Raw genomic sequence first — 20,597 nt, forward strand, 5'->3', positions numbered from 1 at the left:
CACCTTGTGGGTTTTCAACATCGGAATTTTGGGGGGACAGAAACATTCAGATCATAGCACCAATACCAACTGTATAAACCTACCCCGCAGAACCACTGTGAAGTTCACATAAAGTTGAACAGCACCTGGAGCACGGTGGAAATTTGGCAGATGCTACTTGGATTCCTTTATTTTTTTATTTTTTATTTTTTGAACTCCTGACCTCAAATAATCCACCCACCTCAGCCTCCCAAAGTGCTGGGATTACAGGCATGAGCCACTGTGCCTGGCCGCTATGTGGATTCTGACTGCACCACTCCGATGCAATGTGACTTGGTGATACGGAATAACAGCAGTTCCCAGAGCCCAGGAAGTCACAGCATAATGCACAGCTGCTGGCATACAGTAGGTGCTCTACAGAGCCCAGGAGTCATTCCTACAATGTTCCACCCTCCAGGGCTCCAGATTGGACAGTGCCGGTGAGGGTAAACTAAAAGGAAACCCTGGTTCCTCCCAAATTTCAGAGGTCTGGGGACAGCCACCCAGGGAAGAAGGTCAGTGTGCAGGAGACAGCTGCACCCACCAGCTCACCACAGCCAGTCTCAGGATGCCACTCCTCAGACCTTCTGAAGCAGAGACTCTTCCTTGCAGTGCGTCGGACGGCACGTTTGCAGAGGGCCACAAACGACAAAGTGGTAAGGCCCCCCTGATCTCAGGTCTGCAGGCTTCCTACTAGGCTGTTTCAGGCCATGGTTTTCTTGGTTGCGAGCAATGGAAATGAATTCCTATTTGTAAGCGAAAGGGTGATTTACTAAGATGCTACCAGGAACATAAGGATTGTTGGAAGTCTTGGGTAAAGGGTCAGAAATGAGCCAGAGACAAGGAACCTGGGGAGGCTGGTCTTGCAGACCGTTGCATCCAAGCTGTTTTCTCTGGGCCCCAGCCCATCACCCACAGCAGGCCACGGAGCTGACTGCACCCAGCCCTTGCCCCGCTCGAGACTCAGAGTCCTGGGAAGGAGTGTTAAGTGACACACCACCTCCTGCTGGACCATAAGCACATGCTCCTTCAGCCTCCACCTCCCCAAAGACCTTGTCCACTGGGGAGTTGTCAAAGGAAGACAGGGAGCTAACAGAAAGAGACATCAGATACCACAGAATTTAACGTGCCATCCTCCCAACCCGGGCATGATCTAGTTAATTCAGTGGGCCTTCTTCAACCCACCCAGCCCATCTTCCCAAGGCCAGACACCGTGAGTGACCATAGGTTAGGACCGTTAAAATGTCTGTGGATGTTTAAACGGCTAGATTTGTTACCGAGATTGGTTGGCGGTTCTTATATCCACCACACGCACATAAAACAACACCTGTTGAGAACCCGTGCTGTCCAAACAGCGCTGGCAGATTCTCACTGGCACTGCTTTTCCCTTGTGTGCCCACGGAGTATACTGCATGCATAGGAGAAAAGCCTAAAATCCCGACTTCTGTGTCCGGAGGTGGTCTGTGAAGGCGGCCCCTCCTAAGAGTTGGCTGTGTGCAATGGAACAACTGATGGCTATGCTCATTTTGTAAAAACCAGGCCCAAGTTCATCAGTACCTCATCAAAACCACCTTCCCAGGAAGGCAGGAGAGGCTCCTGAATCTGGTAGTGGGCGGCAGTCAGTTCTGCTTTCTTCCTGATGGGAGGCACAGAGAACCGTCGGGTGGGAAAAGCACCGGGCACCCTTCGCTGGAGTCCTGGGGGCAAGCACCAAAGAGACAGCATGGAGGCCTGCCTCTCCAACCAGCCTCTGGCACCTGAGCCAGTCCCATCCCCACGGAACCAAGGGTTACCGTAAAGCAAGACTGCTGTGTGCATTTCTGTTTTAGAAAAAAATATCTAAAATCTTTTGAGGCTACACATTTTAAAAAAATTATCTTTAAGAAATCTTTGTATGGCTCATGTGGCTTACACAGTAAGATAGGCTTAAGTGTCTTGTTTAGCAAGGAGGTAAAGAGGGAGAAAGAGCTGGGATGCTACCGGGGTGGTGGCTCCCAGCTGTAATCCCAGCACTTTGGGAGGCTGATGCAGGAGGACCACTTGAGCCCAGGAGTTCAAGACCAACCTGGGCAACATAGTAAGACCCCATCTCTACAAAAAAAAAAAAAAAAACTAAAAAAAATAACCAAGCCAGGAGTCGAGGTGGTGTGTGCCTGTGGTTCCAGCTACTCAGGGGTTGAGGCGGGAGGACTGCTTGAGCCCAGGAGGTCAAGGCTGCAGGGAACTGTGATCACGCCACTGCACTCCTGCGTGGGTGACACAGCAAGATGCTGTCTCATAAAAAAAGAAAAAGAAAAAGAAATCTGCAGCTGTGATGTCACCCAGATGGAGACTTCAGATCCTGATGTCATGTACAACCTGCATGACCCAGGCAGATCACTCTCAGCCCAAGTTACCTTGTCTTAGATGGTCCTCATAAAAAGGAAGGGGACAAAGGACCTAACAGTGCTCAGAACAGTGTAACAATGTGCAGTCATTCATCCCATCTCAAGGCTACGTGTAAGCTGTGTTTAAAGGACTTTAATATTTAAGGACCTATTACATGCCAGGCAATATGCCTGTGATACCAGCAATGAAACAGAGCCAGTCCCCACTGTCAGGGATCTCCCAGGTCAAGTAGGCTTAAGGATGCTGCCAAACCAATGATTATAGAGGGCCACCGAGGGCATTCCACATGACTGGGGACGGAGAGTTAGGGCCACTTCGCCTGGGTGATGTAATCTGAGCAAAGCCTTCCACAAAACTGTGAATGTCTCAGAAACTCTGCAAGGCCTCAAATAACAGAGGATGCTGGGAGACCAGCAAATCATTCTCTAAAGCAGCACTCAGCAAACTTTTTACCAAGTGACTAAATCATGTTGTTAAAATATGGGTTCTGATTCAGCAGGTATGGGGCAGGGTCTGAGATTCTGCAGTTGTAACAAGCTCCCAGGTGATGCGGATGTGCTAACCTAAAAACCACACTCCGCCTCACAAGAGTCTGAAGCAAGCTGGGCATGGTGAGGCACGACTGTAGTGCCAGCCACATCAGGAGGCTGAGGTGGGAAGATCACTTGAGCCCAGTAGCTAAGTCCAGCCTGGGCAACATAGCTTAACACCCCATCTCTCTTTAAAAAAAAAAAAAAGGCTAAAGCAGAGCTGTCCAACAGAAATAAGAGCATTACACATCCACCTTCAAATTGGTTAGGAGCCACATTTCAAAGAGTAAAAAGGAACATGTCAAATTAATTTTACTTTTAATTTTTATTTTTTGAGACAGGGTCTTTCTTACTCTGTCACCCAGGCTGGAGTGCAATGGCACAATCACAGCTCACCACAGCCTCAACCTCCTGGGCTCAGGTGATCCTTCCACCTCAGCCTCTCAAGCAGCTTGGACTACAGGTGCCAGTCACCACGCCTGGCTAATTTTTTGTATTTTTTTGTAGAGACAGGGTTTCACCATGTTGCCCAGCCTGGTCTCGAATTCCTGGGCTCAAGCGATCAGCCCACCTTGGCCTCCCAAAGTGCTAGGATTACACGCATGAGCCACCGTGCCTGGCCAGGTTAATTTTAATAATATATTTTAGTTACTTGACCCAATGTAGTCAAAATATTATAATTCCAACATAATAAAAAAATTATTAAAATATTTTACATCTTTTGTGTTTCAGACTAAGTCTAAAATCCAGTGTATATTTTAATTTACAGTATATCTCAATTTGAACCAGCTACATTTCAACTGTTCAACAGTCACATATGACAAGTGGCCACCATATTATACAATGTAGGACTGGAGGATCAAGGCGGGTAACAGCAGAAGACAAGGCTAGGGAAAAGGAAGATGCTAAAGCATGTAGAACTTTTCATACTCAGCTAAAGTGTTGGGTATGGTTTGGCCGTGTCCCCACCCAAATCTCATCTTCAATTATAGCTCCCATAATTCCCATATGTTATGCGAGGGACCTGGTGGGAGATAATTGAATCATGGGGGCAGTTTCCCCCATACTGTTCTCATGGTAGTGAATAAGTCTCACGAGATCTGATGGTTTTGTAAGTTTTCCTTTTCACATGGCTCTCATTCTCTCTTGCCTGCCTCCATGTAAGACATCCTTCTGCTCTTCCTTGTTCTTCTGCCATGATTGTGAGGCCTCCCCAGCCACGTGGAACTGTGAGTCCATTAAACCTCTTTCCTTTATAAATTACCCAGTCTGGGGTATGTCTGGCAGCGTGAGAACAGACTAATACAGTGTTACACGAAGAGTTACTGGCAAATGAGGGTGGAAAATAGGCAGGAGATAAAATAGAAAAAGCCTTCTAAGATGGGAGGACTGTTTGAAGCCAGAGTTCAAGACCAGCCTGGGCAACACAGTGAGACTCTGTATCTACAAAAAATAAAAATAATTAGCTGAGCATGGTATCGCATGCCTGTAGTCCCAGCTATTTGGGAGGCTGAGGCAGGGGTTGGGGGCAGAATCATTTGAGCTCAGGAGCTTGAGGTTACAGTGATTTATCATTACACCACTGCATACCACCCACTACAGTGGGTGACAGAGATGAGAACCCCATCTCTATAAAATAAAAATAAAGTGGCCAGGCGCAGTGGCTCACGCCTGTAATCTCAGCACTTTGAGAGGCTGAGGCGGGTGGATCACTTGAGGTCTGGAGTTCAAGACCAGCCTGGCCAGCATGGTGAAATCCCACCTCTACTAAAAATACAAAAATTTGCCAGGCATGGTGGTGGCAGGCGCCTATAATCCCAGCTATTTGGGAGGCTGAGGCAAGAGAATCACTTGAACCCAGGAAGCAGAGGTTGCAGTGAGCCAAGATCACACCACTGCACTCCAGCCTGGGTGACAGAGCATGACTCCATCTCAAAAAAATAATAATAATAATACATAAAATAAATAAGCCTTCTATACCTAGCTAAGGTGGCCCATGAGGAATTACTGAGGCTTTTCCAGCAACAGCATGAGAAGTAGACCACTGTTTTGGCACACCCACTACTGGAGGTCTCAAGAGTCTGCCATGTGAAGAGGTGAGCAGCAGTATGCAAGTTACAGACTCCTGTGATTGCCTGGGCAGTCACTGGAGCAAACCACTGGAGGCAGTGATGCTGGGCATGAGAAGAAAGCAACACACACCCCATATTTAGGCTCCAAAGGATTGGTGATCAATTGGCTGTGGGAGGTTAAGGGGAGGAAGGCATCAGGGATGACTTCTAGATTTGGGGATAAACTGATGATCAAGATCAGAAATCCAGAATTAGAGAAGTTAAAGGAAGATGAATGATTCCCATTTGGATCGTGCTGAGTTTAAAGGGCCTCAGCAACACACAAGGGCCATTTCAGAGTTCAGACGAAAAGCTGATTTGGTAAAACGGTCATTGAAAATAAAAAAAAAAGAGAAGTTGAGGCTGCACATACAGATATGAGCATTGTCTATAGGCACGTTATTTCAAGGAAGCACGAGACCACCTAGATGAGAGAGGACAGATAAAAGGATCTTCAAGAAATCCAACCTTCTAGTAGATGGCAAAGGAAAAGAACCAGTGGAAGTCACTGTAAAAACAGAAAGAAGGGGAAATAGTTTTCATATGAATTGAACATTTTTTTCAGCGAAGCAATTACAACACGGGTAATTTAAAAATTAAAACTTAAACTCTCGGGCCAGGCATTGTGGCTTACACCTGTAATCCCAGAACTTTGGGAGGCTGAGGCAGGCAGATCACCTGAGGTTAGGAGTTCGAGACCAGCCTGGCCAACATGACGAAACCCCATCTCCACTAAAAATACAAAAATTAGCCGGGCACAGTGGCGCACCTGTAATCCCAGCTACTCAGGAGGTTAAGACACGAAAATTGCTTGAACCCAGGAGGCAAAGGTTGCAGTGAGCCAAGATCATGCCACAGCACTCCAGCCTGAGCGACAGAGCCAGACTCCATCTCCAAAAAAAAAAGAATTAAACTCTCGGTAAAAGCAAAGCAAGTTCCTGCCTCAGGGTACAAGGAGGTGCATCCTCAGGAACCAGCCGAGAATGTGAACTTTACCTTTGCGTTGAGATTTCACAACCATGCATAGTGGTACAAGTTTTAATTACTTGTCCCCAAAACACCAGCCACTAAAAATGAGGAGGGGGAGTGGAAATGGCTCCGTCCCAGACCCTAATGGCATCAGCGTGTGAGAGCTCTGTCGTTAAATCAACACAAAATAAATATGATGGAAGCAGCAGCAGGCCTACCTTTTCAAGTCCAGATGTTTTCTTTCCAAACTTTAATTCGATTCAAGGCATCTAAACATAATGAAAATGTTAAGAAAAGCTGCACATACAAAAAAGCACATAGTTGTTTGAAAGACTGACATATTTGACCAATATAAAGTACACTCCGTTTTCTAGAAATTAGGGTTTTTAAAAATATGCCTGCCTAGAAAAAGCTAAATTATAAAACTCAATATATTCTACAACAAAACATACCATTTCTTAAAACGTCAAGTGGCATACACAAAATTAAACTTCCTTTCATCTGATTCCAAAGATTGTTGACAATGTAATTCTTAAGGGTTTTCAAGCAATTAAAAATTAGATCTACGAGGTTCAAAGCAAAGAATTCCATAGAGACGGGGAAAAATCAATACAGCTGTACTTTCAGAAATAAGATTATTACATGTTTTGGGCTATGGATCAATCTTTTCCTTTATTTTCAATTTTTTTCATTTTAATTATGCAACAAGAAAAAAAGACACTATACAAAGCATTATATAATTAGCAGAGATAAATATCACCATGTTTACAAATTTGCAAACAGATGCACGATTAACAACAAAAGACATGGAATTTCGTCAGCTTCAGAATCTGCAAGCCGCAGGTAAAGAATCTCTTTCACCTCTTCTGCAAGTCCAGGGAGGGCTTTCAGCTGGACTTAGGTCCCTGCCCTCCCTACCACCTTCCTCCACAGGCTGTCCTAACTCCTCTTTGTAGGCGGCCAGTACCTGAACAGACAAGGTCTTTCCTCAGCATTCCCACTCTGCCAGCTCCACCTTCCTCCCGAGGCCAGTTTTACTTGGCTTTCATCTGGCTTTCAACTTTATCTCTCCTCTCTTTGCTGGTCTAATTCATGTGTCTGGGTGCTATTACCAGGGGGAAAAAAGTCTGCTATACAAGACTATAATTAATTAATCTGAGGAAGGCAGTTCTGTTAATGATGACAATGTGTAGCCCTCCGGAGCAACATTTGCATTTTAACCAAGGCAGTTAAAGAAAGGGCACTGCCACCAGGAGGAAGGTCCAATCCCTGAAATCATCCCAACAGCAGCTGGCCACCCACCCCAACCCCTGTGCCTCCAGTCAGCCCTACCTAGGACTAATTATCTAGACTGGGCATTCTCCCAACCTCCCGCCCTAATGCTCCAGGGCTCCCAGGAAATCATCCCTGGGGAGGAGAAGCAAGAGCAAGGCGGCGGGGACAGGGTGGGTGGGGGGGAGGGCCGGGAGGGGCAGTATTAAATTAACAGCTGAGAGAAAAGGCTAAGGTGGAAAGAAGCCAATGGGTGTGGAGGTCTCATTTTATATAATACGTGTGCAGGGAATAGGCTTCATGCTAATTGGACACCCACAGTGATGCTTTCCTCACTCCTTCCAGCATGGGTGTAAAAGAAGCACTGTACATTCCGCCTCTTAAAGCTGGGTATATTTGCTAAAGGGAAAACTTCTGATTTCTCCCGGCATTTCATTTGTGAGAATAGTCTAACTGTTACAGCAAATAATCCAAAAAACATACAATGAATGGCCCAAACACAGCAGAGGCTTATTTCTTGCTCATGTAATGGTACTGGCTTGGATGGTGACCATAGCATAGGCAGCCACCTCTGCAGTCATTCAGGGACCCAAGCTGATGAACTCTGCCCTGTGGCCATCTTCACTCCAGGCAGCCAGAAGGGGAAAAGTAAAATGGCAGGCATGGCTGCAGCTGCACTCCCCAGGGTAGAAGTGTCACGTGGCCACAGCTAACTGCAAGGGAGGCTGGGAAATGTGGCCCAACAGTGTGAGAAAGGAGGAGGCAACAAGGACTCTGGCAGGCAGCATTTCTGCCACACTTGTGGGTCCCACTCTAAACCTTAACAGATTTTCTACTCCAAAGATTGAAAGAGTGAAGAAATAGAGTCTTGTCACAGGGATACTGAACCTTCATCTTTCCCACTATTTCCACTTCCCAAAACTACTTTTTAAAAACCCTACTCTGGCCCAGGAACAGTGGCTCACATCAGTAATCTCAACACTTTGGGTCGCCATGGTGGGTAGATCACTTGAGCCCAGGAGTTCGAGACCACCCTGGGCAATATGGCGAAACCCTATCTCTAGAGAAAATACTAAAAATTAGCCAGGTGTGACGGCATGTGCCTCTAGTCCTAACTACCTGGGGGCTGAGGTGGGAAGACTGCTTGAGCCCAGGTGGCTGAGGTTGCAGTGAACCGTGATCACACCACCACACTCCAGCATGAATGACAGAATGAGACCCCATATCAAAACAAGCAAGCAAACAAACAAACAAACAAAAACCCTACTCTGAATACCACATTGATCTGAAAGAGCTACTCCATTTATTAATATTATAAAAATAAGAAACACTATTATTCTAGAAAAAAAATTTTTGGTAGAGGAGAGGAAAGAATCACTTCTGGTGGGCTACAAATAACATAGGAAATGTACCGATGCTGGGCATTAGGTGTATCTTTTATTTTATTTTTATTTTTTATTTATTTTTTGTTTTTGAGATAGAGTCTCACTCTGTCGCCCAGGCTGGAGTGCAGTGGCATGATCTTGGCTCACTGCACCCTCAACCTCCTGGGCTCAAAGCGATCCTCCCACCTCAGCCTCCCAAGTAGCTGGGACTGCAGGTACATACCAACTTGCCTGGCTAATTTTTGTATTTGTTATAGAGATGGGGTCTCATTTTGTTGCCCATGCTTGTTTTGACTTCCTGGGCTCAAGTAATCCTCCCACCTCGGCCTCCCAAAGTTCCAAATTCTCAATGAATCAGGATTGAGTAGGGAAAGTAAGGAGGAGAAGTGAGGGGGAATTTAAATTTACTAGAGATAGCTTTATGTGTTGCCTCATGTAATCCCCATGATACCACAATAAAGTAGGAATGATTCTAGTTGGACAGACAAAGGATTACCAATTAGAAACGGTTAGGAACTGAGAGCAAGTTCCAGCTCCGGATGCAAGCAAGCACTGCCTCCTCTGCCTAGTGGTGACCTTCCCTCCAAACTGGAACCACTACAGCCAGAGTTGGGGGCAGAGACGACCACCCTCGCCCAGCTGAGCAAAGCAGAGATCCCCTCAACTGGCAGACTTCCCATTACTTTTCAACCTGCACTACATCAGAAGTTTATTAAGTAGAAAAAAAGTATCTGACAAAAACACGGCTGCCCCCCTGCCCCTCCAAAAAAAAAAAAAAACAATAGAAAGATACAGCCTTGGAGGAATACCCAGGGAAACAGCTTCACCTGATCACTCACCCCCACGTACAGAGCGTCCAGACAGCATTTTGGGGAACTCAACCTTCAATACCAGCAGACGGCCAAGGAGCACTAGACATTTGAAGACAACCTCTAACAGGTAAGAAAGCAGCCAAAACAAACAACAAAAGCAGAGCTCAGAAACAATCTATGCAAAAAGAGGGCATTTTTAGAGACCAGCTTAATACTGTCACAGATATGTAAGAATCATGAAACAAGATCAGTATGGTATGAAAAAGGAACACTTGAGAAAAAAATTTTAAAAGTTTAGAATCTGGGGAAAAAATGAGGACATACATTTAAAACTTAATGGAAAGATTAGAAGATGATGTTGAACAAAATCTTCAAGGAAGAACAAAAATACAAAGAAATGCAAAATAAGAGAGCTGGGCATAGTGGTACACACCTGTAAACCCAACTACTTGGGAGGCTGAGGTAGGAGGATCAGTTAAGCACAGGAGTTCAAGGCTGTAGTGTGGCTATAATCGTGCCTGTGAATAGCCACTGCACTCCAGCCAGAGCAACACAGCAAGACCCTGTCTTTTAAAAAAAAGAAAAAGAAAAAAAAAAAAAAGAAGAGAAAAAGAAAATGAGAGGGAAAAAGCAGACCTAGTACAAAAGATCCAGAAACAAAAACGTCTGATCTCCCTCCAGCAATACTGCACACCAGCAGAGTGGACACCACCTTCAGAGTGCTGTGGGAGAACTGTCTCCATTCAGGACTGCACCCAAACAATTTACTGTCAAGATAAAAATCATGCTGTTTTCAGACACAGAAGATCTCAAAAGATGACCCCCGGTGTGCCTGAATATATTAAGAGGTATTTCATCACTGGGGAGGATTTGAGGGATGAATCAAGGATAAGTGCACTGAAAATTAAGCAAAGAAAACTATCCTGAACCCTAGTGACTGCAGAAACTAGTGTCGTGGGTACACTGGCCGGGGCCAGAGTCACGGGCAGTAAAAGAATTTACCAAGACAGTGGTGAGTTAAAGAAAACTAGTTTATGGCTGGGCTTGGTGGCTCATGCCTGTAATCCCCAGCATTTTGGGAGGCCAAGGCGGGCGGATCACCCAAGGTCGGGAGTTCGAGACCAGCCTGACCAACACGGAGAAACCCCATCTCTACTAAAAATACAAAATTAGCCAGGCATGGTGGTGGGCACCTGTAATCCCAGCTACTCAGGAGGCTGAGGCAGGAGAATCACTTGAACCTGGGAGGCGGAGGTTGTGGTGAGCCGAGATCATGCCGTTGCACTCCAGCCTGGGCAACAAGAGCGAAACTACATCTCAGAAAAAAAGAAAGAAAAGAGAAGAGAAGACTAGTTTATTAGAGAAAAAGTACGTTGCAAGGGAGCAACGGGCAACACAGCAGAGAAGGGGTTGTCTGCAAAGAGGCAGGGGCTGGAGGGAAGTTTTATAGGGTCATGCTGGAGAAGCTCCATGGAAATAGAGTTGTTTGTGATTAGCAGTTTCTCAGAACAATTGTTCTCCCCCACCCTGGGATCCCTTCTTCATTGATGCTAACTTATCAGGACTCCACAGTATGTACCCCCAGACTCAGCAATGATAGCAATAGCAACCAAAATAAACACTGAATATTGTTAACCCCGTGCTCCTCAGAGTAGGGAAGAGTGTGACCAGCATCAAGAGGGGGAAGAGGCCAGACTTAGTCACTCACGCCTGTAATTTCAACATTTTGGGAGGCCAAGGTGGGAGGATCACTTGAGGTCATGAGTTCAGGATCAACCCAAGCAACATGGTGAAACCCCATGTCTACAAAAAATACAAAAATTAGCTGGGCATAGTGGCATGCACCTGTAGTCACAGCTATTCAGGAGGCTGAGGTGGGAGGATCACTTGAGCCCAGAAGGTGGAGGCTGCAGTGAGCTGTGATCATGACACTGCACTCCAGCTTGAGCAAGAGAGCAAGACCCTGTCTCAAAAAAAAAGGAAGAGACTAGGTATGCTGCTCAACATTCTATAATTCACAGGATGGTCCCACAACAAAAAATTATGATGTAATTACATTAGGGGTATGAGGGGCCAAGAATTATGCCTGAGTAGTTGGAGGAGGGTAGGTGAGCATTGGAAAAGAGTGGAAATAAGGGCCAGGCACAGTGGCTCATGCCTGTAATCTCAGCACTTTGGGAGGCTGAGGCGGACAGATCACTTGAGGCCAAGAGTTTGAGACCAGCCTGGCCATCATGGTGAAACCCTATCTCTACTAAAAATATAAAAATTAGCTGGGCATGGTGGCTTGAGCCTGTGATCCCAGCTACTCGGGAGACTGAGGTGGGAGGATCGCTTGAACCCCAGAGGTAGAGGTTGCAGTGAGCCGAGATCATGCCATTGCACTCTGGCCTGAATGGCAGGACGAGACTTTAAAAAAAAAAAAAAAAAAAAAAAAGAGTGGAAAAAAGGCTACATCCTAATATCCTACATTGGGAAGAACAAGCTAATAAACACAAGTTGCAGCAATATACAGTATAAGCCATCATTTAGGGATATGGATGGAAATACCAAAAGAAATCAGCTAAGACGTTTCGATAGTTGTCTCTAGGGAGGGGGAAATGATCAGTAGTCAGGCCAAATGACCAGTAGCATATAAGCACCCTTGAAGAACTGCTTGATAATTTATACTGTGCAAGAGCCACTTTGATAAAATAAAACCTCATAAAAGATACACTAACATTCTTGGCCAGGCGCGGTGGCTTATGCCTGTAATCCCAGCACTTTGGGAGGCCAAGGCGGGTGGTTCACTTGAGGTCAGGAGTTACAGACCAGCCTGGCCACCATGGTAAAACCTCATCTCTACTAAAAATACAAAAATTAGCCGGGCGTGGTGGTGCGTGCCTGTAACCCCAGGCTGAGGTGGGAGGATTGCTTGAAGCCCAGAGGCGGAGGTTGCAGTGAGCCAAGATCATGCCACTGTACTCCAGTGTGGGAGACAGAACAAGACTCTGTCTCAAAAAAATAAAATAAAATAAAAAATACACTATCATGCTTGCCCCTTCCCTTCTATGAGTAAGTAAGTGTTACCTTTCAAGGACACAGAGTCTACCCTGCCTGGGTTCTTGTTGACCCTGACAATTTGCCTTTGATCTGAAAGTCACCTTTTGCCAAAAGAAAGATAATCCCAGCCCTTCCTAGCCAAGTCAAACTGCTGTTTTTCCTGCCTTTCCATCCAAGAGAAGCAGCCCTCATTGCCTGCAACTTAATATGCTGGGGATTTTAAAAAAAAAAAAAAAAAAAAAAAAAACCACCCAGGGGCTCCTTATCTGGGAAAAAAAAGTTACCTTTGCTTTGCAATTCAGAACATCCTAGTTCTGAGGTTCAACCAAATGAGATTTGTCCAATTTTTTCTTTTTAATGATATAGTATTATCCTTCTAAGGCATGTTCCCCTAAAGAGAAGCTGGAATACTCACACCCATAATGGGAACAGGCTGGCTCTACTATAGGACAGCCCAAACACTGCATCACACAAGGTAAAGGACAACAATTCCTCCAGAACACACCCTCCCTGTATCAGATACTGGTGATATTCTATTCTATTCTATTCTACTCTATTCTATTCTATTCTATTCTATTCTATTCTATTCTATTCTATTCTATTCGAGATGGAGTTTCACTCCTGTTGCCCAGGCTGGAGTGCAATGGCACGATCTCGGCTCACCACAACCTTCGCCTCCCGGGTTCAAGTGATTATCCGGCCTCAGCTTCCCGAGTAGCTGGAATTACAGGCATGCACCACCACACCCGGCTAATTTTTTGTATTTTTAGTAGAGACAGGGTTTCTCCATGTTGGTCAGGCTGGTCTCGAACTCCCGACCTCAGGTGATTCGCCCACCTTGGCCTCCCAAAGTCCTGGGATTACAGCCATGAGCCACCGTGCCTGGCACTGGTGATATTTTTTAAAAGCCCTAAAAGAGCAACAGGCAACCCAGAACTCTTTCAAAATCCTTCATGTGGGTTAAAGTTTTCAGCTTGCATGTGTAGGAAGACAGCTTGCAGAAACCTGCAGAATTTATCCTTCAAGAATTACCCCACTCCTGACTACAGTGCTTGAAAGTAAAAGACCTGAATAAAAAGTCCATTCAGCCTTCATACTCTAACATTATCGTGTAGAATGTTCCCGCTGCACCCGGTATGCAAGAAGAAAAGTTCCAGAGTCCCAGCTTTCCTCCGCTGCCCCTAAGAACTTGGCCACAAATCCAGGTTTATTTGCATGCTGATACAAAACAACTCTGGCAAGGGGACAGACAACTCCAAAATGCTTTCCAAAGAGAAAAACCAGCCCTTCCCAAGTGGCAAGCCAGCTTCTTTGACCACGAATTACAAAGGTAGATTAAGAAACCCCAGCTCATTAAGACAAGGTGAAAACTACTATTTGTTCTGAGCCTTTCATTATCATACTATTCTACCTTTAGCTCTTGGGCAAACTAGTGTTCTCTTCTTTCTTTTTTTTTTTCCCAAAAGATAAATGTTAGGACATGTTAAGAAATACTCATAACTGAGCCATGAAGACCGAACGCATCCTGGTACAGAAGTGAGATGTACAGCTTATGTTTATAGCTTCTCATAATCGCAGAAGGCTCTGGATTCATAGGTGTGAGTCAAGCTGAGTTAACGTCTAAGAGAGGAAGAATCCTCCCAGAGCCGACCCTCAAAGCCTCCAGCTCCCAGACCCTGGAATAGGACTTGAGGCCCACTGCCTGACTCCATACTCTCGCCCAAAACATCGCTGGAGAACAAGGATGAGAATTCAGCAGGGTCACATTAATTCACAGTCTGGGAAAAGGTAATAAAGATAGATTTGAAAGCCAGTTGGCAAGGCGGGCCTACCAACTGAAAGGGTCTTTCAGCACAGGAAAGAAAGCTCACCTCTTGGTTTTTAACCTTACTATTAATTCTTAAATACAAATGGATCTTTATAATGACACTCATCCTAATACCTGAAGAAAACACAGTAACTGGCATCAAAAAGTGAGTGAGACTTTACAACTCGGACATCACCCAGAGATGGCAGAGGCAGGGGAGATCCAAGCCCTCACCTGCTGGTTCTCAGACAGCTGGAGAAGCAGCAGCACTCCCTTGTACAGATGTTGACCGCACACTGCGTCTGGGCACAGAAATCCACCAGCAGCCACAAAGTTGAGAGTCACCAGCTCCTGACCCACTGCTGAATTCAGCAGATTCCACTTTTTCAAAACCTTTACTGATATTTCACAAAGAGCTTGGTTGCCTCGTGGGAGCCAATATAAAGGCATACAAGACAAGAACTGATCCCGACCAGGGTGGTCACTCTGATCTCCCCGGTCCTCGGGTCATGAAGTGACTTGGCATGGCCCATAAAGTGGAGCCCCCTTTCCAAACCAATAAGGAAGGTACATCACAGGCGCGGGGCCTCCATTCCTGCCCATCGCCAGCCACCAGTCTCAGCCCTGTGCCCTCTGCAATCAAGGACCCGGCTAACACTTTACACAAGACACTTGCCACCTGGGTGCACAGCCCCCAAAATATGCCCTGCTTCAGTCTTTGGCATTCACACTGGAAAGGACATTTCAAAGCTCTGTCTCCTATCCAGAGAAATGTTCTCAGAGTCTGAAGCCCTGGGGTGGGTGAGTCAGGTGGGGGGACCTCCAAGCATCCCAGACCACAGCAGTCTTGTCGCACACAACAGCTCTGGTGCCCAATGGCAACCCGAAAATCAATGGGTTCCCAAAGGAGCTGCCCTTGGGGCTAGGCCAGGCCCAAGTTACTGTCTTCTTTGGCGCTTCGGGCTAAGGCTTCTGGCATTCTTTTGGGGGGAGGGAGCGAACTCTAAGAAATAGTGAACAGGAGAGGCTGGGGCTTCATTCCTTCCCTCCCTTAACAAACATTCCTGAGGCCACAGGGGGTTGCTGACACCCAGCTGGTGTATTTAACGCTTCCTAATGAGTCCCCCAAACAGCTTTGTGGAATTCAAGCCACTCTAGTGACATTTTAGACATCAGTCCCCTCCCCTCCCCCCACTGAAGACTTCCACTGGTTGAATGGATGGGAACAGAAACATGCAAAAAATCCGCCAGGATCACATATATCCACCATCTCTACTTCCGTTACGTAGATTCCTACAGCATGGACGTTATTCCTGTCCCCTCTCTAACAACCGCATGGAAAAATGGGTTTGAGTGCATTTTTTTCACCAACTGTAGCAAAATTCCAAGGCAGAAATCAGCAGAAACATACTGAGGAGTGATGAATCCTATCGCCATCTGTCAGCGGAGGTTCTGCTGGGCTTCATGCATGCACCCCAAATTCCAAGAATGCTACTCCTCTGAAGTTAGTATCCCTTTAGCTTCAAACTAAACCCAGAGAATAGTCAGTCCTGATCCTGAACAGCCACTGTGGATGCCCATAAAACACAGCACTTGGGAATTCCTGCTTCAATTTCCTTTCTCCAGCTACAAAAATGCAGATGAAGCAAGTATTTGTTTGAGTTTGACTATGTAAATAAAGCCTATTCTCAGGGCCAACGCGTGGGAGGAAAACAGCCCTCCATGCAAACACTGGCAATGCCAGGGGCCTCTAAACACACCACCCTAAAGGCCAGTGTCTTCAAAAAGAAACAAGTTTAAAGGCAAAAATCCTTTAAGAGCAAAGGTGATACATGGTTAATCTAACAAAAGTGATTCAAAACCAGGCTAATTTTGCCCCCAGAGGACATTTGGCAATGTCTGGAGACGTTTTTGTTGTTACACCTGGAGAGAGGTGACAGTGGCATCAAGCAGGTAGAGGCCGGGAAGGCTGCTGAGCATCCTCCAAAACACAGGGCAGCCCCACAGCACAGCAAACACAGATTCAGCTCACAAAGTCCACAATGCCAAGGCTGGCAAACCCTCACCTAACCGATGTGATGAACGTATTCAATATGGTTTGCAGGAGATCCCAGACCCAAGCACATGGCACTGACCGGAGGGGAGCAGCAGGCATGAACACTGGGGCCAGAGTCTGATTCTTAGGGCCCTTCCCAGGACTCAACAGTTTGTGACCTCAGGATACACCATTTGCCCTGCCTGGGCCACAGCTGTTTCATCTATAAAATGGGCTGATAAAATTCCATCTGAAGACCAGGACCAAACCAGCCCTGTTCTTGACACCCCTCCCAATTCTACTACACGCACTCCCATGAGGCTTTCAAATGATACCCTCATTATCATAAAGAGAAGGTGTCCTCTTACCTTAACGCAAGCTACCCCCAAATCAGAGTCTGCTAAATAGCAAGTGAGTTGCACAATATTCCAGGTCTCTAATATGTAACTATTTAATTACAAGGTTTTTTAAGCGAAAAAAAAAAAAAAAACAAATAAAACCAACTATTAGAAGATCTATTTTTTAATGAGCCCCAGTGACTTTTCAGTAGCTTTTGGGAAAGGAAGATTCAAAGCTTGGATTAATCCATATTCTGAGCCAGGCGCGGTGGCTCACGCCTGTAATGCCAGGACTTTGGGAGGCAGAGGAGTTCGAGACCAGCCTGGGCAAAATAGTGAAATCCCTGTTTCCACAAAAAATAAAAAATTAACCAGGCATGGTGGCACACATCTGTGGTCTCAGCTACTCAGGAGGCTGACAGAACAAGACCCTGTCTCAAAAAAAAAAAAAAAGAAAAAAGGAAAAAAAAAAAAGAAAAAGAGTGTTCTGGCTGGGCAGAGTGTACACACTTTATCACTGTCCACCATGTTTCCAAAGAAGCCAATGTGATAAAAGATTACACATTGGTCCAATTTTAAACAATGGCAACCTCTTTCCTGAGTTCAACAAAAATTTAGTGCAAAGCTAACCAAGGCTTCCCCAAATCCCTCCACAAAGTTCTGTAATCATAAAAGCGACAGAAAATATAGAATGGAAGACGTTGGTGTCTCATTTGCTATTTGAACAACAAAGCCATCCCACTTCCCAAACTGATTACCAGTGGGGCGGGTAAGGAATCACTTAATTTCTTCCTGCTGTGGAGAGGCAGGAAAACCGAGAAAACCAGTAAATCATCTTCAAACGCTTCTAGTCGCCAAGAATCTTTACATTTGAAAAGGAACTTCGTCCATACGAAAGGTCCGACTCAACCCTTCCCAGAGAAACTGACCACTACACACTTTTAACCAGAACACAGGGTGACTAGACTGTTGTTTATGTGTTTGCTTTTACAAGTTCATACAGGTTCAACTGGTAAGTTTCCAGATGGATTTTGAGACAAGAAAATTCAATGTTCTAAAGCAAACCACACACACACAACATTCCTGATGAGATACAGCTGGAATTTCTTTCTTATTAGTAGAACTAGGGTCCTGCTCTTAAGAAGCAGGCTTTCAGGTTTCTCTAAGTTTGCGCAGGTATCCAGTGCGCAGGGGATCTGGGACTGGAAGCCGAAAGTCAGTAAACATTGATGGGCTGAAGGGAATAGAGAAGTTGCGCTGGCGACAGCTGCTACTCTGGGTTTCGTAGTGATCACAGGCACGGGTCCAAGGTGTGCCGAACCAGGGACCCCAGAGAGGCAAACACAGGTGGGGACGGCTAGGGGACACGTTCCTCCCCTGGCCTCCGGGCAGCCCCGCAGGTGCAGGCCGCCGCTGGCGGGCCCGGGAGTGCCAGAGGACCCGGCCAGGCCCCTGCCCGGAGGAGGGAGGGGGAGGGGAAGAGGACTCGGAACAGGAGCCATTTAAACTCTGCGAGGCGCGGGGAACCGCCAGGACCACACGCCCACGCTGGTCCAGGCGCCCAGTCCCCGCAGGTGACCCCAGCAGACGCGCGCGCCAGAGCCGGGGGCGCGAGCCTACCACCCCTCCCGCGCCCCTACCCCGACGCGCCCCGCAGCGCGGCCAGCTCCGGGCTGTCACCGCCCGCGCCCGGCGGCCGCCTTACCTTGGTGATGACCAGCGGCTCGCCGTGCTCGCGGCCGCCCTTCAGGGTGAAGCCCCACGGGGCGCCGCCGCTCAGCTGCACCTCCACCAGGCGCCCGCCGTCGGCCGCCCGCGTCTCGGCCTCGGCCAGGCGCTGGGGCCGCGCGCGGGGCTCGGCGCCCTCCATGGCGCGTCCGCTCAGCGTCCCTGGCCCGCACCCATGCACTCCGGGCAGTCCCGGCCGTGGGATCGTGAGGGAGGCTCCGGGCACAGCAGAACTTGCGCCGTAACTTGGAAAGAAAGTGCCGGCCGGGCAGCGGAGGGAGCCGGAGGAGCTGGCGGGGAAGGGAGGCGGGGCCGGGAGCCCCGAGCAGAATAAGAACCAATGAGGGAGAAAGAAAGGAAACAGGAGAGAGGGCAGGAGGGCAGGAGGGGCAAGAGGGAGGGGAGCAGGAGGGCAGAGACCAGCCAGCAGAGGAGCAGGGCAGAGCCTCAGGGAGCCCTTGCCATGAGCAGACCCATGTGGGGCCTGTAAAGGTCAACCAGGGGCCCTGGGAGTGAGAAGCGGGGGTTCAGGTGCGCTCAGGGTCCTGGCGGCGTGCAGGGGAGGGTTGGGGGAGGGCGCGCGGTTCTCGTCCGGAAGAGGGGAGCGGGCCGGGAGGGGCGCTCAGGCGCGCGCGCCGTTCGGCGGGGTCGAGGTCGAGGAGCGCGCGCCCCGGGGCTGGCGGAGCCCGCGCGGGCGGGGACGGGGACGGAGGCCCCGGCGCCAGGTCGGGCCCTTCCTCCCGCTCCAGAGCTCGGCAGTGCTTCGAGGCTCTGGGCGCCCCCGTCCGCCGGCTGGAGGCCGGGACCGGGCAGGTGAGGCGGCAGGTGAGGCGGCAGGTGAGGCGGCGGGCGCGGTGTGGCGTGTCCGGAGCCCCGGCCTCCTCCGTCTCGGGGCGCGCGGCCCGCCGGCGCCCCCACTTTGTTCTCGCGCACCGCGGGATGCGGGTTGCCGCGCAGGTGAGAGCGGAAGTGCTGCGGGAGGCCCCGGTGCCCGCGGTGTGCCCGCTGCCCCGGGGCAGGGAGACCGCTCGTCCCGCGCGGCCCTGCGCGCACTCCTCCCGGACTCGGGGAGGCGGGGAAGGCGCCCCAGCCTGGTCCGGCCTCTGGAGAGGCTCGGAAGGCGGGCGCAGAAGGACCGTGCCCCGTTTCAGCGAGGGCCTTCCCACCTTCCCGCAGAGGCCTCCCGCAGCGCCTGCCCACGGCTCCTCCCACAGCCACCGCGCGGAAAGCCTTTCTGTCTAGACGCTGGCCCCACTCGCCTAGGATTGGGCCACAAGGTCTTCAAGTCTCCCACGTTTACATCCCCGAAAAGGGGAGGTGGTGGTCTGGGATTGGTGAAAGTTTGCGGACAAAACACGTGTGCCACCTCTTCCTGCTCGGTTTCAGTTTCCATGAAACTCTGGTCTAAAATACCTGCATGGATAGGTATTTACATGCTTTGCAAAAAAGCTGTTTTTCTTGCCGTTTGTATACGTAGCTGAACGCTGGTGAACACCTCTTTCCTTTCCTCTAAGCAGCTCCATCCAAGCCCTTTCCGGAGGTGACGATTCTGGAGTACCCATCCAGGACAGGCTCGGAGAGCACTGGACAGAGAGTCAGGGGTCCCCGGGTCTGGGTTCTGCCAGTGTCAAACTGGGACAAGAAATCTCAGCTCTGGTCTGTTTCTTCAGAGGTCAAGTGAGAGGGGTGCATTCTGTGGGGGTGTCTCAGGCAGCCAATTGAATTCGGAGTCCCAGCTCCAGTGGGCACCTGTCATGGCGCTGGGCACGTGGACTGCCCCATAATTAACTTCCAACTACAGTCTCTGAATGCCTTGAGTTAGAAGAATGAGGCGATTTTTTCTTTTTCAAAGATTAAACGAAGGCTTAAGGAATGTGCCTCTCAGAATCCAGTCGAGTGTATCTTGACTGTGGTGATGGTCACAGGAGTCTGCCAAATTAATTTGCACAGAACTGAATTGCACAGAACTAAATGCACGTGAAATGGGAAATCTGAAAAGGCTTGCTGGATTGTATCAATGTCCATATCCAGGTTGTGACATTAGCTAGAGGTTTGTAAAATGCACCAATCAGTGCTCTGTAAAAATGCACCAATCAGCACTCTGTGGTTAGCTAGAGGTTTTAAAATGGACCAATCAGCAGGATGTGGGTGGGGACAAATAA

At 48.2% G+C, this 20,597-nt stretch overlaps 1 protein-coding gene across 2 annotated transcripts in view; it reads right to left on the reverse strand.

The window, feature by feature from the left end:
- Positions 1-18,715, reverse strand: part of SHROOM2 (shroom family member 2) — a 164,502-nt gene extending 145,787 nt beyond the window's left edge. For both annotated transcript variants that reach the window (XM_009197175.4, XM_003917388.5), the window contains exon 1: positions 18,413-18,715. In XM_009197175.4, the coding sequence (XP_009195439.3) occupies positions 18,413-18,577 (165 nt within the window). In that variant the 5' untranslated portion in view covers positions 18,578-18,715. The remainder of the gene's footprint in view (positions 1-18,412) is intronic.
- Between the last annotated feature and the right edge of the window lie 1,882 nt (positions 18,716-20,597).

Source organism: Papio anubis, chromosome X (genome assembly GCF_008728515.1).
Source record: "Papio anubis isolate 15944 chromosome X, Panubis1.0, whole genome shotgun sequence".
NCBI lineage: Eukaryota > Metazoa > Chordata > Mammalia > Primates > Cercopithecidae > Papio > Papio anubis.